This window comes from Leptodactylus fuscus, chromosome 8 (assembly GCF_031893055.1).
Source record: "Leptodactylus fuscus isolate aLepFus1 chromosome 8, aLepFus1.hap2, whole genome shotgun sequence".
In the NCBI taxonomy this organism is placed as follows: Eukaryota; Metazoa; Chordata; class Amphibia; order Anura; family Leptodactylidae; genus Leptodactylus; species Leptodactylus fuscus.
In genome coordinates this window covers 25,402,987-25,429,197 of record NC_134272.1, presented here as the reverse complement: position 1 = coordinate 25,429,197, position 26,211 = coordinate 25,402,987, and the positions used below count along the sequence as shown (strand labels likewise).

The window sequence follows — 26,211 nt, the reverse complement described above, 5'->3', positions numbered from 1 at the left end:
TTTTCCAGTATTTTGTTATTGATAGCCAATTTTTATGATAGGCCTTCATTATCAGATTGTTGGTCCACGTTGATCAACAACATTCCTTCATTGTTTGCAAGACAGAGCACAATACATTTAATAGTAGTATCAGACACAGATACTATAGCATGTCCAGCAATGTGCCTGGTAAGTAGGGATGGGCTCATTTTTCTAAAATTTCATGTTCAGCCAGAAGAGCTGTCAGAGTTTTTGGGGAACCAGTGACACCTATATGATTGGGCCTCAGTAGTGATGAGTGACGCTCTAACGTCATGTTGAGTATAATGTACTGACTACCAATAAGTATTTGGACACGTGTAGTAGAATAAAAAGACAACATTTATTCCTATCCAATAGTTGGTAGACCCCAGCAGATGCTTCCTGGTGACACTCCTGGTGTATGTGAGCCATCGGTTGGGTGCGGTTTCTCTGGCCAGCACTCGTCGGTCTCTATATCCCAGTTTCGGGGGTCTGCCGACTCAGGGCACATTCCCACAATCACTGTTCACCTTCCACTTCGTAATCACATAGGCCACTGTCGATTTTGGGTAATTCAGTTCGCTTGCTATGTTCCTTAAGGATCGACCATTTCTGTGGTACCCCACAATTACCCCTTTCTCAAAATTGGACAACTCTTCACTTCTTGGCATCTTGCATGCGACTAATGCCAATGCTGTTTCCTATTTAACGGCAGAAGGCGTAACTTACATCACGACCACAGATATCTTCATTTGCATGGGTGTCCAAATACTTATTGGTAGTAAAAGCAGTTCCGGTTTAGGACAACCATATGAATATCGGCAAGACAAATCTTGCACGGTTCGCTCAACACAATGGAATGGCATGGTACTCGCTGCAGCACATGGTATCCCTGTGATCTGATCCTCAGGATAAAACATCAACATGAAAGTCCCAGAAAACCTTCTGAATAATAGGTTCTGCTAATGTTTTAAAGACTGAATACTGTATAGATTCACCTTTTTTTAAGGAAAGAAAAAAAAAGATTCTGTTTGGAGGAATAATGGCCTGAATATTAAAAGCAGATACAGAGCGGCAATATAAAAACATCATTTTAGCGATAGAATGGCAGCTTAGTAATACCGGGCTGAGAGATAGCATTGTATGTGAAAGCTGCTACATCTGGGCCTGCAGGCGATGCTCTGCCCGTCCTTGTATTACATTCCCTATTATAATTCTATGGATTCATTGCTTCCTCTTTTGTGTCGGGAAAAACTAAAGAAATGATTCTGTATCTTTCCCTCCTCTGCACTTATCTCCGGATCTCCTGCGCTGTTAGAAGGTTAATTATCAAACTGTGGAAGTCTCTTCGGCTTCTGCGGCTATATTACCTCATGAGGCATCGCACAATGCGCTTCTATCAAGTCCGCGCACTCAGCCATGCAACACTGATGTGCAAAATCAGGCAAGATATGGGTTTTTCCCAGTGTCGTAGAATAGATATTTTTCTATTTGAATGAAGTCAGACAAAAAGCACCAGTAAAGATTTTTGCATTTACTACCTATAATGTCAGTGGTTCACATCCATCGACACCGAAGCGGAGGAGCACTTATTATTATTGGGAATAATAAAGGTACAAATGCACCAGATACATTTCTTTCCATTATTGTATAAAAGATAAGTGAAAAAAAATCTGTATGAAAGCGTGTAATGGCAATGGAACAAAAGTACTTGAATATGTACAGCAATACTAAGGCTACGTTCACACCAGTGGAATCATTTAGAGACGACCTTTCACCCCCTCCATCAACTTCTTCAATAGTCGCTCCTCCATTGATTCCGATAAAGTTGGAATTTTTTCTCTAGCCCCTACCGTTCTCGAGCCATTATTAATGTTAGTTTCAGCACCCCATGTGATAATTAGGCTCTCTACTGTCAGGTGGGCAGTCCTAGGGTGGGTCCCTGGCAATAGGCAGCCTAATTAGCATATTAGATGATGAAACTAACAAAAATGATTGCTCAGGAATGGTGGGGATTAGAGAAAAATTCTAAGGCTTAGTTGATATGGGGGTGGTAGGGTAGATTTTGGCACTGAGAGTGACGCAAGGAGCCACGTCACTCTCGGGTCAAAACTCACCTGCCACGACTTCCAAAAGTCATGGCTTCCACCTCCGGAGCAGGCTCAAATGAATGCGCCGACTCCGGAGCTTGCTGCCACCAGGCGGACGCCACGGCTCAATGAGCTGTGGAAACCGCCTGAAGAAAGAGCAGCCCGCTTCTTTTTTTTCCATGGCGCTCATGTTAAAAAGTACCCTGACAGTCTACATAAGACCACCATTGGCGATTACACGCCATAATCCATTCCCTTAGTGCCCGAGCGCTAACTGTGCCAGAATCAGCGGAGGATGCAAATAGTAGGAGTTGGTGGAGGTGGTGAGAAGTCTTTATAATGGGACACTGGATGCTTGCCCCTATCAAATATGTTCATACTCATATACCGTACCATACATCTGCCGTACATGACAACCATTGAAAAATAACATATACCAAACTGATGGCCCTTCTCCTCTCTGCCACGACTAGCTGAAGCTATACACATTTCCTGCTTGCGTCCTACATACACCCTACAGAGATCAAGATGGTTTATGTTTATGGCCTTATACACATAAGCAGATATTATTTTTTATTACTATGTTATTACAGCAGACATTATTGTTATGAGCAGCGCTTCCCCACATCAGTCCTCAAGTAACCCCAATGGGATGATTTGAGGATATCCCATACAGAGAAAGCCTTGCGGACTGACAATAACTATATAAGCTGTGCAATACTAAGGAATCCTGAAGACATAACCTGAAGGGAGACACTTGATGACTGCAGTTGAGAAACACTGGATTAGTTTATGTTTCTTGGTGACAGAAGTGCTAGACGTGTAAGATACTCTCCGAGGAGGGGCAGATACATCTGGGACAGGTGTCGGTCCTGTCATTGCCAGTACATGTGGCTGCCTATATTTGGAAACCATAGTGATGTCCGACCAAATAATACTAATACTTTCTTATAACTGTGGAGACCGATGTTCCTCTGGCCTGAAAAGCTACACAGTGACTTTGACTGCTGCGCGACCAAAGATAGTCATGAAGGGTGCGTTCACACTTGTGCCGTGTCCATCCGCTGAGTTTCCGTCCTATTCCCCAGAGAAACTGGATAGGGGACGGCTTCTTGGCGGTCAGTTTTAAAACCCATTCATTTGAATGGATTTTAAAAGCAAACCGCCAGTGTCCGTCTGCAGCTTTTCGGTGGGGAAACCGTTTTTTCTGGCCGGACACAAAGTTGGACGTGCAAGACTTTGTGCCAAAAAAAATCAAAAATGGTTTCCGTGCAGAAAGGCTGCAGACAGACACTGGCGGTTTGCTTTTAAAACTCACTCAAATGAATGGGTTTTAAAACTGACCGCCGCGCCAAGAAGCCGTCCCCTGTACAGTTTCCACGAGAAATAGGATGGAGACCCGATGAGCGGACCCAGGTGCAAGTGTGAATGTCCCCTTAGCCTGTGACTTTTTCACCAATATAAATGAATGGAGTTGGATTGCAACCCTAAGGCCCATTCACACAGGGCAAGAGGAGGCGGATTATGGCGCTGAATCCACGTCATAATCCACCCCCTCACAATGTAGACTATCTGTCTATGTAGACCACCAGTTAACTTTTTTCCGTGAGTGGCAACATGCTTAAGAAACAAGCGGCAATATCCTGCAACATGCAAAAGAAACAAACTTTCTTCAGACTCCGTAGCTGATTCAGCCCCGTGGCAGCACCCTCCGGACTAGGCCCATTCATTTGAGCCTACTCCGGAGGGGGAAGCCACGACTGTCAGAAGCCGCAACAGTCGTGGCAGGTGAATTTTGGCCTGAGAGAACCTGTCAATTCGCTCCCTGTGTGAACGGGACCTTAGAAAGCTAAGAATGCAATATTGTCTTGACAAGATGAGCACTACTGGATATTTTTTTGCAACTAGAAGTTGTAGTCGCAGCAACCTCTGCGTCGCAATGTGTGCCATACCTTTTGCAGGTAAGTCTTTTTTCAGACTAGTTTTAGGCTGAGGCCCCACGTTGCGGAAACGCAGCTTTTGTTGTTGCAGATTTTGTTGTGGTTCTTTGAGCCAAAGTCAGTAGTGGTTTGAGCAGATGGTAGAAGTATAGGAACATCATATATTTCCCATTTCTTTTTTAGTCACTCCTAGGTTTGGCTCAAAAAAAATGCAGTAAAATCTGCAACAAAAGCTTTAGCCTTACTGTGGTGCTTATTCATCACATAGGCGCTACTTGTTAAATAGTGTGCACATGTTAGTTAGTTTAGATGTGTCATTTATTTTTGCCATGTGCACTTTGCCCCTTTTTTTTTTTGTTCAAAAAGGGGCAATTGCTAAAAAAAAAAATGCGTAATTGCCCCTTATTAATCTTTTCTAACCTGATGGGCTCTTTTACTCTGCCCATGGACAGGGGTACATTTGCACCTTTTTTTGCCCCTTACAAGTCATAAATACAGTGTGAAAAGGATCTCCAATTAGGCCAGGTGCCATTTTCTCGCTGAAAAGAAAAAGTAGCGAGGGCGGCATAACAAAAAAAGCAAAAAAAAAAAAAGCAAATGCTTCATAAATGAAGCGTAGGACTGAAAGAGGTGCAAGTTGCTTAATAAATGTGTCCCATTGGGTAGACTTAGCCTTATACTGGTCTGCATTCTCATAAGAGCCATAACACAAACACAGCAGAAACCTGTTAGCTTTAGTCTGTATGTAAAAGTAAAAATATCTAGCGGCAGAGCATTATATGCAGTGAATGTCCAGCTCTGGTGCTCCTGCGGTCCCAGCCAACCCTTGTTTACATCCTACTGTAGGTGTGTTGATGCCACTTCAATGGTGCCAGTCATTCATTGGACCATTCTCATGCCGATTCAGCTTGGCATCGTTCCTGGGATGTAAACAAAGACCTGTGTGGGGCCACCTGGGCACTGGTGCTGGAGCTGCCGGGGAATTAATAGGTAAGTGCTGTTTTTTCCTTTATTCTCTAACATTTAATGTTGCCGTTTACGTAAACAATTAACGGAAACTTGTCCATTGTTTTATTGTTAAATTACTTAATTAAGAAAGCCGTAGTATATTTGTTCGATCCAAAAAATCCTGTTCTGGAATGCGTCTTTGTTAACTAGACATCGTTTGTGCAATATGGGATTATAATTGAATAGTAAAGCAATCAGTTATAGAAAATGTCACAACCTCTACGCCAGGGGTCGGCAACCAAGACTGGCACGCGAGGCATATTTTGCTGGCACGGCAGCCAGCCTGCAACTTTCATACAAATTGAGAGAGAGAGAGCGTCCCTTCAGTGCTCTGCTATAGAGCTGAGGACACGCCCCCTTCTCTCACTGCCCACCAATCAGAGGTGAGCCTCTCACTGCACAGGATAAGGGCTCCCTGCACCTGCTGCTACATGTGAGGAGGAGCTCCTGCTGTCTGCAGCCCTGAGGAGAGAGAGGAAGCTTCGGGAGCAAAGTGAAAGTAAAAACACCAGGTACGTGTGTTACTAACTATTCTCATTAATGTCAGGCATTTGGGGTTATTACTTTAGTGTTAGTAACTCCATGTGCCTCACATGAATAGCAGTTAACCCCATCATGTCCCTCACATTAACCCTGTGTGGCTCACATAAGGGTTACTGATGTGTGAGACATATGGGGGTACTAATAAAGGACCTATATAATGAAGATATTCACTTATTACCTCCATATGTCTCACATATCAGTGTCCCTTATGTAAAGCACACAGGGGGTTAATGTGAAGGACATGATGGGGTTAACTGCTATTAATATGAGGCACATTGAGTTAACCTGCAATGCACATGACCAGACTCTACAACTGTGGATAAAAGTACAGACCTATATATTTCAATTGACCCATATATACAGCCATTATTTTTGTGGCTGTGTATCTGGGCCAAATTGAAGAGCTGAAAACTATTGAGCAGGTCCTATATGTGTCCTATACATCCCCTATATCTGTCCTATACATCCCCTATATGTGTCCTATACATCCCCTATATCTGTCCTATACATCCCCTATAGCTGTCCTATACGTCCCCTATATCTGTCCTATACATCCCCTATATCTGTCCTATACATCCCCTATATCTGCCCTATACATCCCCTATATCTGTCCTATACAACCCCTATATCTGTCCTATACATCCCCTATATCTGCCCTATACATCCCCTATATCTGCCCTATACATCCCCTATATCTGCCCTATACATCCCCTATATCTGTCCTATACATCCCCTATATCTGCCCTATACATCCCCTATATCTGTCCTATACGTACCCTATATCTGTCCTATACATCCCCTATATCTGTCTGCATTTGCAGCCCTGTCAATTCATTTTTAACATATAGGTCAGTGAAAACCACATCCATGCCATTTGTATGCAGGAGGCGTAAGGCTGAGGCCCCACATTGCAGAAATGCAGCATTTTTGTTGCAGATTTTCATGCGGTTTATTTCAACCAAAGCTAAAAATGGCTACAGAAGGAATGGGAAATATATAGGAAGCTTCTTATACGTTTCCCTTCTGCTTAATCTACTCCTGGCTCAGGCTCAGAAAAACGCAGCAAAATATGTAACAAAAAAAGCTGTGTTCCAACAACGCGGGGGCCTTAGGCTAAAGCCCCACGTTGCAGAAACAGCTTTTTTTCGTTGCAGATTTTGCAGGTTTTTTTTTTAAGCCGAAGCCAGGAGTAGATTGAGCAGGAGGGAGATGTATAAGAAGCTTCCTATATATTTCCCATTCGTTTTCTAGCCATTCTTGGCTTTGACGTAAAAAAAAAAACGCAGCTAAATCTGCAATAAAAAAGCTGCATTTTTGTAATGTGGGGCCTCAGCCTTAGTGTGATTCTATTGGGTGGTGACACTGTAACTAGATGCAATTAAAGCCAAATCCAGTTCCTGGGCACCAGTGCGGCCACTTTGTTGAAAGTGTGACACCCATTAATTCCTGGCTGGGGTTTTGCTGTTACTGCACCGCCTGGAACTAAGGGTGCATTCACACTGAGTAAACGCTAGCTTATTCTGAACGTAAAACACGTTCAGAATAAGCGGCGTCTAAAGCAGCTCCATTCATTTCTATGGGAGCGGGGATACGAGCGCTCCCCATAGAAATGAATGGGCTGCTTCTTTCACTCCGTGCAGTCCCATTGAAGTGAATGGGGAGTGCCGGCGTGTACGCTCCGGCATGAGCAGAGCTTGCCGTATACGCCGGCACTCCCCATTCACTTCAATGGGACTGCACGGAGTGAAAGAAGCAGCCCATTCATTTCTATGGGGAGCGCTCGTATCCCCGCTCCCATAGAAATGAATGGAGCTGCTTTAGACGCCGCTTATTCTGAACGTGTTTTACGTTCAGAATAAGCTAGCGTTTACTCAGTGTGAATGCACCCTTAAAGTGACAAATTAATCTGCGTTTCACTTAGGGAGCGTTCACACTACCGTCTGTGTCCGTCAGACAATGTCCGCTGCTAATGTCTGTTCAAAATCTTGTGTGGACATTAGCAGCGGACACTAGCTGTGTCCGTGACATTTTGCATTGATTTAAATGGACATCGGGTGCGTTCGTTTACTGTTCGTGGGTGTCCTTAAGTGTCCGTTCCCAAAGATCTCCGACTTTTCAAGCGGACAGAAAAACCTACATATCGGGTTTTGCTGTCCGCTTGAAAAGTCGGACATCTTTGAGAACGGACACTTAAGGACACCCACGAACAGTAAACGAACGCACCCGATGTCCATTTAAATCAATGCAAAATGTCACGGACACAGCTAGTGTCCGATGCTAATGTCCGTGCAAGATTTTGAACGGACATTAGCAGCGGACACTAGCTGTCGGACACCGACGGTAGTGTGAACGCTCCCTTACAGAAAACTGAAGTTACTAACGGCCAAGGACTGGATGGAGCATACAGGTACATTGTGTGTCAGCTCTTTACAGGTGTTACCTCACTCTGCTCCCAGTCACATACATTACCACTAATTGTGGGTTACGCATGTACTTACATTGCTTCTAAAGGAAAAGCACATGTGTACCCAGGCAAATAGTGGTAAGCGCATGTGGCTGGGAGCGCAGTATGACAGCACCCCTATGTTGCGGTTTGTGCTATATGACTTTAGTGTAGGTGTCGTCAGCTTTACAATTATTGCCCGGCACTCCGAGGACCTCATCTTTGATTTTTTAATTTAAATCGGCACGCCGAACAAAAAAGGTTGCCTACCCCTGCTCTACGCTATGTCCTATACACGACATTCTATACTTGACAATGAGAATCTGCCCATTCATAAAGTATCATTAATGACTTAAAGGGATCCTGTAAAAGAAAAAATATGTCCTTGTACCGTGTTAGCCAGTGGATATGAAATGAAAGAAATTTTTTGAGAGAAGTCCTCAGTAGTTGATACCTTTTTTAATGGCTAACTTAAAAAGTTTTTTGATGACAAATCGAGCTTTCGGGACTACTATAAAGGTTCCTTCATCAGGATGGTATAACACAATTTCTGAAGGTAGGCATACATATATACACAGAGAAATGGAGTGTTAGACGCTAAATAGATGGAGAACAGAACACCATGTAAATAAACAATGAAAACATATATATCAGTTCACAGCAAAGTTCTCTGGGTTTATGGCTCCTTTGATCAGTGACCTGGTGTCTAGTGGTTGTAAAACGTCATAAAACCCTGGGCCTGGTTTAAACCCCTCTGAAGCATGTTAAAGGTCGTCAGCGTGTTAAATCGGATGCCCCTGGTTGTCACATATAACCCACACCTGGAAATGCTTAGAGGAATTACACACAAACTACATCCACTACTGCAAAAAGATCACCACCTAAAATCCATATTTCCAGACCCCCCTCTCCTATGCTACAGACAGCCACCAAACCTCAGGAATATGATTATTAGCAGCTCACTGTCACCTCCAACTAACAAAGGAACATTTCCATGTGGAAATAAGAGGTGCAAAACCTGCCCTCACATACTGACCACTGACAGGATAGAGATACCAAACTCTGATCGACACTACAAGATCCCAGGTAACTTCACCTGCAGCACACCTAATGTAGCATATTTGATATTGTGTACTAAGTGTCCTGAGGGCCTGTATGTAGGTGAGACAGGACAGTCACTGAGGATGAGGATGAACTCACACAGACATACGATTAGAGAACAGAGACTGGACCTCCCTGTGCCAAAACACTTCTGCAATGAAAGTCATAACATGACCCAGGATATGAAGATCCTGGTACTGAGAGGGAATTTCAAGAGCAGAAAAGATCGCCTCATATGGGAGATTAAACTCATGACGACCTTTAACACGCTTCAGAGGGGTTTAAACCAGGCCCAGGGTTTTATGACGTTTTACAACCACTAGACACCAGGTCACTGATCAAAGGAGCCATAAACCCAGAGAACTTTCCTGTGAACTGTTATATATGTTTTCATTGTTTATTTACATGGTGTTCTGTTCTCCATCTATTTTGCATCTAACACTCCATTTCTCTGTGTGTATATATATATATATATATATATATATATATATATACCTACCTTCAGAAATTGAGTTATACCATCCTGATGAAGGGACCTTTATAGTAGTCCCGAAAGCTCGATTTGTCATCAAAAAACTTTTTAAGTTAGCCATTAAAAAAGGTATCAACTACTGAGGACTTCTCTCAAAAAATTTCTTTCATTTAAAGGGATCCTATCATTAAAAGTAAATTTTTTGTCCCTAACATGTAGCAATAGCCTTGAGAAAGGCTATTCTTCTCCTACCTTTAGATGTCTTCTCCGTGCCACCGTTCGGTAGAAATCCCAGTTTTCATCGGTATGCAAATGAGTTATCTCGCAGCACTGGGGGAGAGCCCCAGCACTCAAACAGCACTGGAGGCATCCCCAATGATGTGAAAGAACTCTCCATCTTCTTCAGGAACAGGCTCTTCTTTCGGCAGTGGCTTCAAACGTCTAGGCCTCGGGCCTAGGGAAAAGCTGACTGCGCATGCCTGCCGGCCACAAGAAAATGGCCACTTACAATACTGTGCAAGCAGCCATTTTGAGGTGTTGAGTGCTGCAAGAGAACTAATTTACATACCGACGAAAACCGAATTATATACCGAACGGCAACCTGGAGAAGACGTCTAAAGGTAGGAGAAGAATAGCCTTTCTTAAGGCTATTCCTACGTGTTAGGGACAAAAAAAAATTACTTTTCATGATAGGATCCCTTTATTTCCTAATATATTGTTGGAAATTTTTGTAAAAAAAAAAAAAAAAAGAAATGAGATTAAGATTGTGTGTGGGCATGAGGCAGAAGTATAAAGGTAATTTGTAAAGTGCTATATGCTGACACCAGTAATTTGGCTCCTCTCCTCTGATCCCAGACACTATACTACCGCATCTCTCCAATGTTCCGACCGGCGATAATAGCTCATTCCACTGACTCAGCTCTGCTGCCTTCAATACGAGCTCTGGCGGCTGAACAAATCCTGATTTCAATTCCTCTCCCTTTGTTATGATTCCTTCCCTGCCTCTCACGTTTGACCACTGCTGCCATTCACGAGAACACCAAATTTAATTTGACCAAGATGCAGACAATTTCGGCGCACCTCACGCCTCTGCAAAGGCATGGGGCAACGCAGTGAAATCCACTGTCGCCAACTCTCGCACACTCACGCACTAAAGTACATTACCTTTAAAGGACATAATTAAGTAGAACCGGGTTCAGACTGACCGACAATTCAGCCTTGATTTAATGGCTTCCCCAGCTGTGACAAACGTGTACGCATTATTGCTGTTACTTTGCAATTTTGCAAGCGGTTGGAGTTTGTACTGCTTCAGAATAAGCTTTCTCCTGATAGTTTAGTTATTCATGGGGTTTAATCTCACACATCACTTTCTGCTATTAGCTGTGTGTAATGGCTCCTGCCTCACTACTGAGGTTTTATGAAGCAACATAGTACCTTCTCTTTGGTTGTACAGTATAAACATGATTTAGAAGGAAGAAAACGCGTTACCTCCATTTCTCTCTCTATTTAGAATGCAAAAATAAAGATGTCTTGTCTGAGATTTATTCCTTACTCCTGGTGGGATTAGATGGGAGATTTACGTCCCTTAGCTAACTATTAACACTTTATTGGTACGTATGCTGAAATATCTGGTAGACCATTGTGTTGCAAATTGACTGTAAGATGTTGAATGTTTTGGGGGCTTACCTATTCGATGTATTGCGTGCTACAGTTGGGGAGATTCCCAGGGTGCTTTTGTTTTCTAGAGTTTATCCTATCACCATGGCACATTCACGCAGAAGTGTTAGCACTAGGTGACTAATGTGCAGCAAGTGTTAATATGCTGAGAAATAGAACTGTTACCTAGGACTTGCTAAAGAGGTGCCATGAGATTGTGTTGTTATTAGAGATGAGCGAGTAGTACTCGATCGAGTAGGTATTCGATCGAATACTACGGTATTCGAAATACTCGTACTCGATCGAGTACCACTCGCTATTCGAATGGAAAAGTTCGATGCAGAACCAGCATTGATTGGCCGAATGCTATACAGTCGGCCAATCAATGCTGGTTCTTCTCCTACCTTTAGAAGTCTTCTCCGTGCAGCTTCCCCGTGGCGTCTTCCGGCTCTTCATTCACTCTGCCAGGCATCGAGCCTGGGCAGAGCCGACTGCGCATGTCTGCTTGTAGTGCGGGCATGCGCAGTCGGCTCTACCCAGGCCCGATGCCTGGCAGAGTGAATTCAGAGCCGGAAGATGCCGCGGGGACGCTGCACAGAGAAGACTGCACGGAGGATCCAGACCGACCCTCACTCGTGGACTTGGTAAAAGTATGATTTGATCGAACGTTTCCTACCCCTGAAACGAGCATTTTCCCCCCATAGACTATAATAGGGTTCGATATTCAATTCGAGTAGTCGAATATTGAGGGGCTACTCGAAACGAATATCGAACCTCGAACATTTTACTGTTCGCTCATCTCTAGTCATTATCTCTAACGTACATATTTAAAGCATTAGACTATAACCTTAATATACCCCACCCCCACACCCAAACTTCGTTGGCAAGCGCAGTCAGCTCTGACATCGGGCTTCGGGCAGAGCCAACTGCACATGTCTGTACGGCCATTTTCTTGTGGATGCTTACATAAGCTTACTATGCATGCCTGGGATTTAGATCCCAAAGGCACCATCACCGGAAGAAGACATCGCAGAGGATGGGGTGGAGAGGCAAGCCAGTAGAAGATGGTGCAGCAGTGGAGAGTTTACAAGCAGTACAAGGGACACCCCCAGTGCTGTTTCAGTGCAAGGGAACGCCCAAAGCTACCTGGCCCCATGGCTGCCTAAGGGTTGGTTCACACTAGCGCTTGTATTCCGTCCGTAAGGAGTCCGCATGGTGACACCCCCCCGGGACGGAATACCAATGATAATGCAAGTTACGGGCACGGAGCCCATAGACTATAATGGGCTCTGTGTGCTTGCCGCGAACTGGCCGCACAGTTCATTCGTGCGGGCAGTGCGCGGAAAGCACACGGAGCCTATTATAGTCTATGGCCTCTGTGTGCTTTGCAAGCACATCGCTTGCAATTGTGATTGTATTCCATCTAGGGGGGTCTCCATGCGGACTCCTTGCGTACGGAATACAAGCGCTAGTGTGAACCAACCCTTAGACAGCCATGGGGCCGGGTAGCTTTGGGCCATATTAAGACCATATTAGAATCCAACACTGGAAAAGTTTCCATACTACCTAGCACCTTTAGGAGCACTTCGTCTGAACAATAACCTGTCTTCTACCAGTGAAACATTGCCTTTAAGTACTAGCCTTGCCTTGTAGCACGGTATACAGGCAGGTATACTAAATCAGTATAGTTGCTTTGTTCTGTTGTGTTTCACGTCATGAAATGCCCTTCTCTAGAAATAAACCGATAAGGTTACACATTGCTCCGAACTGCCCTGAGTGATATAACATGGACTGACACATTATACATGTACTGTCACAGCATTGCTCTAACTCGGAAAATATTAGAGCCAGAGGTCAAATCCAGCCTGGGAATAGCCGGGCGGTCGGAAATGGTCACCAGAAGCGGCCCTGTAGATTTTATCAACTGTCATGTTTTATATGGCGGTGTAATAAATGAAAAGATGGTGTTGAGGGCAGTGAATAGTAGCCGGGGAATTCTAAGTACAGTATATGGACAGCGAGAACATAAAACAGGAAGGTGGAGGTTGTTAGAGAAGACAGGGGACCTCTCACATTATTAGACCCTTGTGTCAGACAAATCAGTGGACATTTTCTAGCTGTGAATCACCTATTATCCCCCCTGTACAACATCATCAACCTTCCAAAGACAAGACAAATGTGAGGATTCTGTTCCCCGCCTGTGATTGCTTTTTCTGTGACTAATTGGATCTGAAAAGCTGTGGGCTCAACTGCAAACAGCCATTTGACAAGTGAACAGTTTGCAGAGAATGTTCCCGCTATAATATGACATGCATTTGCAGATAATAAATTAGTCTTTATATCATGTTTTACTCTTCTTTGTGCAGTATGTTTGCCATCTGCATCTCCTAACATATAATCACACGCCTCCCTCAGCACCGGCTGATCTTTTACAGAAATGGAAGTTATGTAAATCTCCAGATAGCTTATTTTATACACTTCTGGCGGGTATGTTCAGCATGGACTTGTAGAGACCAAATTCTTTGAGGTTATTGCCCAAGATACTTAGGAGCTACTTAAGGGTCCGTGTTAAGGGACCCTAAGACTCCTTCCAGGTCTTGCTCAAGTGTCCACAGGTTATTCTGTTGTATCTAATTAGAAAACCTGACAACCTAATTTTTTATATTACGTTAAAGCTATTATATATTGTGAAATCCATGTCTACAAATTGTTATCCGTGTGTCATTCGTGATTTTTTTTAAAATTTTTTTTGTAGATCACAATGTACATTTAATTTTCCTATCAGTATGTCTTTGTATAATGGGAGAAAACACAAACACGGGGAGAACATAGAAGCTGCTTGCAGATGTTGTTCCTGGCAGGATTCAAACCCAGGACTTCAGCGCTGCAAGGCTAACAACTGAGCCACCATGCTGCCCCTGTCATTCGTGATTTTCAATGACCATTACATTGGAATGAATAAACCAAACTATAAATGCCAACAGGTATAGGACCTGCTCCATATTTTGCGACTGTGTGTATGGGGCCATAGAAATGTATAGGGCCATAACTTTTCTCTCCAACAATTTTTGGTGAGAGCCAAGTCGGGAGAGGAGGGGTTCACTTTGCGACAATCTGTAGTATCAAAGTACAATGTGAAATATATATCCTTATTTTTTTTTCTCGAATCAAAAATCTTCAGTATATATTTTTATATACTATACTGTATTACAGTCATTCTTAAGGTTCTTACAGTTGTTCAATCGCAAACACTACTTAGCCCTTATCGATATCTCTATGGGGTTGCCAGAAATAGGTGCTGTGCTTGGCTTTCTTTTATGAATAAGGGATAGCTTAGTGAGGAAGCTCTTTTTATTTATTATTTATTTATTATGCTTACTTATATAGCGCCATCATATTCCAGACATTGACAGTCACTGTCCCATATAGGGATCAGAATCTACATTCCCTATCAGTACACTGTATGTCTTTGGAGTCTGGAAGGAAACCCACACAAACACTGGGAGAACATACAAACTACTTGCAGATGTTGTCCTTGGCAGGATTCAAACCCAGGACTCCAGTGCCAACCACTTAGCCACCATGCTCCTTCAAGTAAGATGAACATAAAGGAGTTGTCACCTCTTTACTCACTTGTGCTTGATAGATACATTTACTAGGTTGTGACCCCTAAACTGTTACATTTCTTGGAAGGTTAACCATTCAGGACATGGGTGACAAGTCGACTCCTAGAAGAGGTGTAACGGCTCATTTCTGGGACACATGGTAGGAGGAAAGCATAAGAAAAGAAAAGTTAAGAAAACATGCAACAGCTTGATAGTTCTTGGTTTATGTGAAATGACTTTCTCATGTCCAAATTATAAGTTTACAGGATGGACTTGTAGGACCTGTAAGACTTGTGTCAACCCCATAAACTATTGAACTGCTGTATATAAATGCAATGCCTTGTTCTTATTGCTGATACATTCTCATCCTAAACCCTCTGGGTAAGGAACGGCCTCAAATGTAGTTTTTTTTTAGTTTTCTAATATGTAAAAAGATTGCTTTGTTTTTAAATGAATTGTCTTACCTTGGATGACCCCAAGGAATCCATCTCTATGAGCCAGAAGGGACAATCTTTACAGTAAAGGGAGTCTGTTATAAGCAAACTCAATATGAATCCAATCGCAGTAAGGAACGTTATGTAAATTATCATCATATCTTTGGATAACCAGGTATATTTTTCAAAAATATACAAATGAAGCTCGAGTGCAATGGGCGATGGGCATACCAAATCCTATAGAGGTTTTAAAGCCTGCGGTTCTGCCCCCCCCCCCCCCCCATTGTACTTTTCAAGACCTAAAGGTATGATGGTGCTCAGCATACTGCCCCTCACAATGAACTGTGGCTGGGTTTGAGTTTCCAGACTCCCTTTAAGTGTCTTTAACTTTTCTAGAGAGGGTTAGTCCATTTATTAAATTTCTGGCCATTCATTAGATTGTCTCCATATTCTGCAACATTTCCATGCAGTAAGTGTCTCGGGGAAATTGAGTAGTGCACCAAAATTTCACTTGGCTAAATAAGCTGTATGCAAGAGGTCACTGAATTAAGGTCATCCATGATCAATTGGAAGCTGCCAAATTGGAATTGTTGAGTGCAAATTTATAATCTGTCCAATACGGTAATAAAATAAAATTATAGCAGATTTAAGCTGGTTGCATGACCATATTAGAAGAGTATTGTCCAAAACCACTGATTTCGATGGATTCAACCAACCATCTAATTGTTATGGAGGAGTCCCAACTCCCCTCTAACAGTAGAATTGGAATTCAACCCCTATCCCATCTTAGCCAGTATTCAGAGACATTTGACAGCGGGTTTCTCCCCTCTCGCAACTCAGCCCATTTTACTATTTGTCCAAAGGGGAGTTGGAGAAGGTTGTTCTTGGCCAGTAACTGTATGGGAGGCTTTAGGGTCGACTTTAGGTAAAATAACAAGGATGGTTCAATGTGAAAGTGGACATATATTATAAAATGAGCGTTGGGTGGAACAGGTTTCTTTAGGGTATAAAATGTCATGCATTTCTAGAAAAGGGCAAACTAGAAAAATGACCCTAGGTCATGTCAGCTAACACCCAGCTTTCCTGGAAAGACGTACTGTAACTAAGAAACAGCTAATAAAAAACTGAAATATAACAACATCTTGTACATTAATATTTGCCATAAGCTATAAAACAAATGTGTGGTTATTTGAGTTGAAGACACCACGTTGAGAATTGTGATGTGGCCTTTCATGTTCTACTACAGGTATGTTAATTGCCTTGGTTAATCAGAACACGGTCCTATTCTGTTGTGCTTGCTTGCTCTGGGTGCACTAATTGCAATTGCACAGCCATTTAATGAAGCATTATGAGGACGCTCGCAGCTTTTGTACAATATGTTTCTGGTAGAGCAGATCCCTACAATGCTTTACAGCTTTGCTCAATTCACCTGGATACTCTAAATACAGAAATGTTCTGCGGACACTTACAGAAACATGCCACTCAAAGCACTATTAACCAGCATAAGAGTCATTACACAGTGTTATTAGCAATAACGGCAACAACCTACGAGGGTCATCGGCAACCAATAGTAACAATAACAACTCCTCAGGACCAGCTAAGGGTTCTTATACCATAATAAAGAAATGATATCCAATCCTAACGGGGTCATATAATGAAATAATGAAACAATTTGCATTGGGACAAACCTGTCTGTGGAGGAAATGTTTTCTAATTATCTCTGTCACTGTAGCCAGAGAAGAGAGACCCCGCTCATCTTCACTTATGATTACAAGCCTTAGAAGTAATGCATTTACTTCACCACAGCTATTACAGTGTAAGTGTATTGTACATTATCTCATATTCTAATGAGCATTATATACTTCCATCACTTGGAATCTATAATGCGTTCCCCTGGCTTATCTTGATACCTCCAGCAAGTGCCTAGTGCTAGGTCATGTGCGAGCTGCAACACATCAAACTAACCCAGGCAATCAATGGAAGAAAAGCCAAGATCAAAGGTGCCCATCCACGACCAAACAAACTAATAGGTATGTGATGAACATACCCTCAGTCGTATATTTTTCTTTGTAAGGTATTTTTACTTGTTCATATCAGTCCTACACATACCTTTAGGAATGTTGTGTTCACATTGGTGGTCAATACCCTTCAGTGGTTTTATGTGTATACCATGGGAGATGGCCCTTTCTGGACAGTTAGGTTATTGCCACTGGACGTCAGATGTCCAGGGAGGGAGAGGAGGCTAGTGACCCTAGGTTCACCCCCAGACACACATCTCTCCCAGCACCTAGGAAGGCATCCTTCTTTCCCAGTGTTCTGCAATGGGGTAGGGAGCAGTGGGCCTACCTGAGACAGAGGTGTGGGTGAGGCACTAGTCATATACCGAAAGGAGACCTAGATTCTTTGGCACTCAGTAAGAAGAGTTCTGACTCTGGAACAGCAAGTAAAGGACACATGGACTGAATGAAGAAAGCACCCTAAGGCCTAGGAGTGAGGCCCCAGGGAACCAGATCATAACTTTATTTGGTACTATATCTTTTCTAATCTTTTATTCCCATTTTATTTCCTGTATTGTTTTGTAACTTTACCTGTATTTACTTGACATTCACTGATATGTATTTCTGTATATGTTAGTGGCTAGGAGCAACTTGCTTGGGTTAAAGGGATTCTACCATTAAACTACCTTTTTTTCTAATGAACGCGTCGGAATAGCCTTAAGAAAGGCTATTCGTCTCCTACCTTTAGACGTGGTCTCTGCCGCGCCGTTCTGTAGAAATACCGGTTTTAACCGGTATGCAAATGAGCTCTCCACAGCAATGAGGGCGGGCCCCAGTGCTGAAACACCGATGAGCGCATCCCCATTGCTGCCCAGAGCTCTTTCCTGCCCAGAGCTCTTTCCTGCGCCGCCTCCTTCTTCTACAGCAACTCTGCCTCTTCTGGCTTCTCTTGCTCTTGTAGTTCTATACAGGAGCATAGAGAGGCCACCCCAAAATGGCCGCCAGCCGGCTCCTGTATTGAACTGCAAGAGCGGCTACCCCAAAATGGCCGCTGGCTGGCTCCTGTATTGAACTGCAAGAGCGGCTACCCAAAAATGACCGCCGGCCATTTTTGGGTAGCCGCTCTTGCAGTTCAATACAGGAGCCAGTCGGCGGCCATTTTGGGGTGGCCTCTCTATGCTCCTGTATAGAACTACAAGAGCAAGAGAGGCCAGAAGAGGCGGAGTTGCTGCAGAAGAAGGAGGCGGCGCAGGAAAGAGCTCTGGGCAGCAATGGGGATTCGCTCATCGGGCTTTCAGCGCTGGGGCCCGCCCTCATTGCTGCGGAGAGATCATTTGCATACCGGTTAAAACCGGTATTTCTACGGAACGGCGCGGCGGAGACCATGTCTAAAGATAGGAGACGAATAGCCTTTCTTAAGGATATTCCGACTTGGTAATTAGAAAAAAAAGTAGTTTAATGGTAGAATCCGTTTAATAAATATATAAAATTTATAAAGCTCATTTCATACTATCCTATGAACCCAGACACTCACAGGTTGTGAGTGGAAGGTAAGAAAGCTGATCGCAGGTGTGCCAAGCGGCTTGGTAAGGTAAGATCCTTCACAAAGTATATACTTTGCAAAATTCAGACTAAATGAACCAAAGAAAGGTATCCTTCAATGTTCTTATCCTATTCTGGGGCTGTCCACCATCTTAATGATGTCATTTGGCCTCCAGGTCACCGCTGAGACCTATTTTTTTAGGCCTGAGCGACTACATGGGGGGTGACACATGTGTGTTTTGCCCTAATGTGACTCACCGAAGAACGGTACAAGGAAGCCCATAAAAAGTAAGTATAAATATTCTTGGAAAGTAACCAGTGAAATCTGTCAGAATCCTAAGTCAGTTTGATATGGACTAGTTTACCTCTCTCTACAGTTTAACATCTGGCAGGTTCTTACAAGGTTCTCAAAGTGAATGAGAGCTAATTAGGGTTGAGCGATCGTGTTCGGAAAAGATCGGATTCCGATCGGCGATCGAGAAAATTTCACGATCGGAATTTCCGAACACGATCTTTTTATGTGGGATCGAGATCGGTGATCTTTTCCCACAATTCTTTGCTTAGCCTTCACACTGAGTATATGCTGTATACTCAGTGTGAAGGCTCCGCTGCAGTTCCATAAGAATGAATGGAAGCAGCCGGCACACAGCCTTAACCCCCTGCGCGCCGGCTGCCTCCATTCTTTCGAATAGGAGGCTAAACTAAACATCTCTAGCAGCTACTTACCTCTAGAGATGGCTGCTCCGGTGCCCTCCTTCTTCTTGCCTCGCTGTCCCGCCTTCCAGGTTAGAGTTTAAAGCGCTAGGTAGGCGGGGCTTGTGGCTTAGGAGAGTGTGGGCGGGTATAGGGTGGGGAGACATGACATCTCCCCTCCCAGTACCCGCCCACACTCTCCTAAACCGCCCACACTCTCCTAAACTGGCAGGGAGGGGGCAGCGAAGGGAGAAGAGCAGCGAGGCAAAGAAGAAGGAAGGCACCGGACCAGCCATCTCTGGGGGTAAGTGGACACCAGGGGGGACTAAGTAGCCAGAGGATTAAAAAAAAATCCTCTGGCTACTTTAGTGATTCACTACACAGCATGGATTCTAACAATTGTTAGATTCCATGCTGTATAGTGAATAGGATTGCTTTTAAAATCCGATCTCCGATTAATAAAAAAATCCCATTGACTTGCATTGGGATCGAGATCGGGTTTGAATGAAAAATGATCGGAAATCAGATTTTCAAATTGATCCTGAAAAGTAAAGATCGGCTCAACCCTAGAGCTAATCTTCAGTACTTGGTCTTACCACTATAGAGAATGGAGCTGTCCACCTGCACTATTCTCTGTGCATTGGCTTGCTGTGAACAGCTGATCGATAGGGATGCCAGGTATTGGACTCCTACAGATCTGAATCTCATAATCTAGGTTATCAATATTTTTAGCCTGGAAACCCTTAAAAACTATTGCTCATAAGGAAGCCACTGCCTAATGGTTTTCACTAATAAAATTATTCTTAGACATCTTGGAAGGTCATCTAACATACACACCATTATAAGAAATATAATATTATGTATACTTACAATTTGGATTTCTGTTCATCGAGATCACCGTAGCATTGGGATTGCGGACGATGTCCTGCCAGTTTATGGTATCGGCATAACACAGGAAGTCATTTCGGTCCAGATAAACTCCTCCATTCAGAATCTCTACACCAGATAAACAAAAACAAATAGAATATGAAACGTAACATTGTAAACAGACTATATACTAGACATGAACAATTACGGAGATCTCCACCTTGTGTGGCTTACACTTCAGAGAGAAGGGTGAACAATACATTGTGTGTTGGGTCGATTAACCTCTCGCCATGTATTAAGGATCTAGCGGCCTCATCTCATAATCACTCTTTATTCTCTTCCATGCACAGCAGCCCAATAACAGAGTCTTTGCTACTGATGTGTCCAATTTTTTTTGCAAAATAAGAGGTGGGAAGTAAAACATTAAATGTAATAGAGAACGACTAAAATGCAGCTTACTGCCAAGACAGGACAATGAAGCCAGAGGATTGCTTGTACTGGGGATTGTGTTGGCACACAACTCGCAATCTTTGTTGTGCTTTGCTTGTGGCTTCATTGAAAGTTGTTAATTAAGACTTAGGAAAAATGAAATGTGCAGCCGTAGATGAGGCCGAGATGCGGTGCCAGAAACACTATTAAAGACACATGAAAAGGAAGGAGAATAGTCCTCGTGTTCTGGATCAGTCTTTTGTTTTCCGTGTGTCGCTGACATTAAGGGGCATTTTTGGTATACAATTGGAAAAGTCTTCTTCATTGTCGAAGGTCGATGTATACCAGAGCTGTACAGAGATCAAGTTAACCCTTTATACACATATATACCATTATGTTATATAGCACAGAATGGGATTTTACTATGGAGTCCTCATAGTAAAAAAATGCACTAAGAATAATCATTTCAGTATGAAGAATAGAAAGTCTTGGGTCACACCGGACATGTTTGCCGCTGGTTATCCACTGTGTGCTTTCTGGTGACTAAATCTCTGTGATGTACAGTAGATAAGAAGATTCCTGTAAGTGTCTCACCGCAAAAAACACTATTTCCCATTCTCGGACAACACATTGGAAAGTCAGCAGCATGTCTACCAAAATCCAAAAACTGCAGTACTTCTGTCTACGGTTTGTGTTTGGTATTGCAACTCATCCACATTTGCCTCAGTGGGCCAATGGATTTTCCTCCTTAGTCTCTTCACCTTCTGTCAGCCATAGTCATTTTGTCTTCAAGGCTAACAATCTATTTAAAGCATGTGTTGTATTTCTTAAAATTATTTTTGGTTAAATACTATGTCAACTCTTATCTTACCTCTAATTTAGTTAAAGATTCCAAATTCTCATCAAACCAATGTCATACAATATTGTGACATTCTAAGAGGCTGCAATTCAGAATACAATTACTATGTAGACACGTATAGATAGATCGCATATCACTTGGTGTTATTATGATGGTACGCTATATCCCCAAAGGCTGCTAATATCATGGCACACATATCTAAACATGGCCAAGAGGACAGATAAGGAAGGACACATTTTTGTGGTAACGTTTCTATGAACGTGTTTGTATAAAGAAGGCAAAAAAAACAAATGTGTCATTTTTCCCTTTCTTAAGGTGTTTCCCTATTTTGATGTATAGAGGACATGGCTCTAATGTAGAGGTCAGGACAAACATAAGGATTACATATAATATAATAGGTATATGTTTCACAGTATATTATTATAGTACATTATTATTAGAGATGAGCGAGTAGTACTCGATCGAGTAAGTGTTCGATCGAATACTACGGTATTCAAAATACTCGTACTCGATCGAGTACCACTCGCTGTTCGAAGTTAAGATTCGATGCAGAACCAGCGTTGATTGGCAGAATGCTATACAGTCGGCCAATCAACACTGGTTCTTCTCCTACCTTTAGAAGTCTTCTCCCTGCGCAGCGTCCCCGCGTCCTCTTCCGGCTCTGAATTCACTCTGCCAGGCATCGGGCCTGGGCAGAGCCGACTACGCATGTCCGCTTGTAGTGCGGGTATGCGCAATTGGCTCTGCCCAGGCCCGATGCCTAGCAGAGTGAATTCAAGGCCGGAAGAGGACACGGGGACGCTGCGCAGGAAGAAGAATCCAGCCCGACCCTCACTCATGGACTTGGTAAGTAGAATTTCATTGAATGTTGCGTACCCCTAAAACGAGCATTTCCCCCCATAGACTATAATGGGGTTCGAAACCCGTTCAAACAGTTGAACAGTGTACGGCTGTTCGAATCGGATTTCGAACCCCGAACATTTTAGTGTTCGCTCATCGCTAATTATTATTATTATTATTATTATTACTTTATTCATTATTATTATTCTACTTTATTATTATTATTATTATTATTATTATATTACTTTATTCATTATTATTATTATAATTTTTTATTATTATTATATTTTTGAACTTTTTTTGTATTTCTTTTGCTTTTAGCAAATTTTTACCCTTTATTATATTTATATTATTAAATTATTAGAAAAAAAAACATTAAAGAATTTTCTTTTAACATGGTTGACCAGACTACTCTACTGCCTGCGCATATATAAATTACAGGTGTCCGTAGGGACGTGCCTAAACTATGCTCTAACCAATATTATTAGTAGATGGTCCTGGCGGCTCTAGTTTAGGTTCATAACCGTCACAATTTCACAGTCAGTCCAACAATTGAGTTGCTGGGTCTGACAATGACAGGACATATGGATGTTAGTGACCGGCACTGACTGTGGTGCTTTAAGAGTTAAGCTCTATCAAGTCCATGTCCATTAGTTGCACCAGCTCTTAGAATTTTTAAGAAGTGATAAACTATAAGAAAACCTTTATACATTGGCTATTGCTGTAATCCCTCTGCTGCCCAGAATAAGTTCATTGTCACTTATACCACAGGGTGAACGCTGGAGAAACAAAACCCAAAAAGAATCGATCCCAAAAATGTAGTTTTTTTCTCTACTTGGTGATATGTATCTCAACCTACCCCTCCCCCTCCAATTCATCGTACTTTACATATACATAGAATGCTTAGATCATCATCCGAAGGATTTACCTTGTTATTTTTGCGATACTTTGTATCCGCTCATCTTACACAATATAAAGAAATCCCTAAAAGGCTTCCTACATATATAACTGGGAAAAGCGCTGGGATAAGATTTGCGCAGAGTACTGTAAACATTTTATTAACCTATATAGACTTCCTAAGTGACTCATAAAACATAAACCAGTGACAATGAACACAGAACAACTTCACGCACGTTCCGAATGTTTTCTAAACATGACATTAATGGCAAATTGTAGTTAATATTTAATATGTCAACTCTGAATCAATTTGTCTACTAAAATCCTCTCTCATCTTCCGTATTATGGAACGAGGGAGGTAAAAAAAAGAACCAAGTGGTTAAACCCCTCTCCGCTCCAATAAACAGTTTTATATTTAATCAAGCGCATTAATATTCCAATTGCTTCAAAGTCATATTACTTTCTGCATAAGGTAAATTAAAGCTGCTGTAGCTTAATATTAATAATACAAAGTCGGGTTATATTTTATTACCTAGCAGATCATGCATAAGCAGTTTGGCAGTCTTATTATATATTAATTTAATCAGGGATCCACATCATTTCTAGGAAACATATGATTGGGAATTCTGATATGTTACTATTGTAAAGAAGCTTACGGTGGAATAAATAACAGAGAGTTATTGGATATGTAATCTGGTACTGAAGAAGGATTAACAGCTTCAGTTTTAAGCAGCAATCGATGCGGAGATGACAATTATTTCATGTGCTCAGTGCTGCCTCCTACTCTTGATCAATGGTATTAAAATGGAATCTTTTGATAGTAAGGATATTTGGGGATCTAGTATTCTCAAGGGTAGTTAGATCTGGGTAGTGTGTTGTTCTGAACTTTAGTTATACCTCTTGTGCAACAGAATCAAACAAGTAACTATTATTTTGCTTATATTAAATATATTTCAGAATCTAGAACAACTATATACATATATATATATATATATATATATATATATATATATACATATATATATATATGTATATATATATATATATATATATATATATATATACACATACTACATATGTGTCTACCTAGAACGTAGCTTGGACGAGGTTAAAGACCCTAATTTCTCATTAATCTAGTTCAATACAATATTTGTAACATGCTAAGAAAGACTGTAGTTCTCAAAACAGCCACTGGATGACCACACAGAGACATAGAATATAACTTTGTAACATAACCTGACAAAATTGTATTGTCTTGAAAAGCTGGTGATCTTGTGACAATAATATCTGGAGCTGTCCAAGAGGAAAGATAATAAAGGATATAACTGCAGGTGGTAATGGATCACTATCTTATACTGTATGTGTACACATAACGTAAAAGGCTAATAACTAGAGATGAGCGAGTAGTACTCGATCGAGTAGGTATTCGATCGAATACTACGGTATTCGAAATACTCGCTGTTCGAATGTAAAAGTTCGATGCAGAACCAGCATTGATTGGCCGAATACTATACAGTCGGCCAATCAATGCTAGTTCTTCTCCTACCTTTAGAAGTCTTCTCCGTGCAGCTTCCCCGCGGCGTCTTCCAGCTCTTCTGGCTCTTCATTCACTCTGCCAGGCATCGGGCCTGGGCAGAGCCGACTGCGCATGTCCGCTTGTAGTGCAGTAGTCGAATATTGAGGGGCTACTCGAAACAAATATCGAACCTCGGACATTTTACTATTCACTCATTTCTACTAATAACCCATTTAATAATGGCAAGAGCAAAGTAGAATTTCCGTATTTAATGACCCTGTAAGGGAATTGCTACAGGAGCAATTCCCCAGTAGTTACTGAATAAGCCTGGAGGAAGGGGCACAACAAGACAGTGAGCCCTAAGATGAACCCACCACTGCCCCTACCTGCTTGCTTCAGTGCCCTAGGTGGCAGAGGACAACTGGTCAACAAAGCCCTTTCTGTATAGGTGACAACATAGAACGAAGACAAGACAAACAACAACAAAGCTAACCAAGGCTCCAGTAACAGTCTAGCAACACAGTACAGAATCAAAATACAAGATAATGGTCAAAAGGGAAGCTAGAGGTCAGTAGGTCAGTGATATAATAGTAGCAGACTGAGGAGCTTTCATCTGGTTCTCAAATCTTAAGATCGTCTCAACCCTACTGTATATATCATATACAATTAGGGTTGAGCGATCGGGAAAGATCGGATCCCAATCGGTGTTCGAGCAAATTTCACGATTGGGATCGGGATCGGCTGGAAAATGATCAGAAATCGGACCTGAAATCTCAAGATCGGCTCAACCCTACCTATTACCCTTTGCATAAATTAAGGAACCAGTGTAGGAAACTGGTGGTCGGAGAATAATCCGCATATTCCCATCTTGGACATGCTAAACCCAGATGGGAATACGCTTTTAATGTGCATTTTTATCCTACAGAATATTACAATAAATAGCTTTTTATGCAACTAGATATTACTTTACTATATGCTATTACTCTTTGCTAAGTTAGAAGTGAATATCTGTAATGGTATATAGATAATAATGTTGAATTATTAAACACTAGGACCAGACACTAGTATCATCTCTGTAGAGGCAGGAGGTATAAAGTGCCCTGTTCTCACTTATATCTCTGGTCTATCTTTAATCCATTGGTTCTTATGAATACTCCTTTTGTACTGAAAATAACATCAGATGTGATTGGAGTCATCTTATATAGCAATGGCCTTGACCATTCTCTGAGAAACGACCCTGGTTTTATTCCGTTATGGGATTTCATCCAGTATGTGACCT

At 42.2% G+C, this 26,211-nt stretch overlaps 1 protein-coding gene across 1 annotated transcript in view; it reads right to left on the bottom strand.

The window, feature by feature from the left end:
• The window catches only part of ERBB4 (erb-b2 receptor tyrosine kinase 4), a 703,330-nt gene that overhangs the window by 209,130 nt on the left and 467,989 nt on the right, over positions 1 to 26,211 (bottom strand). The window contains exon 4 of the mRNA XM_075284941.1: positions 20,395 to 20,520. Within this exon, the coding sequence (XP_075141042.1) occupies positions 20,395 to 20,520 (126 nt within the window). The remainder of the gene's footprint in view (positions 1 to 20,394; positions 20,521 to 26,211) is intronic.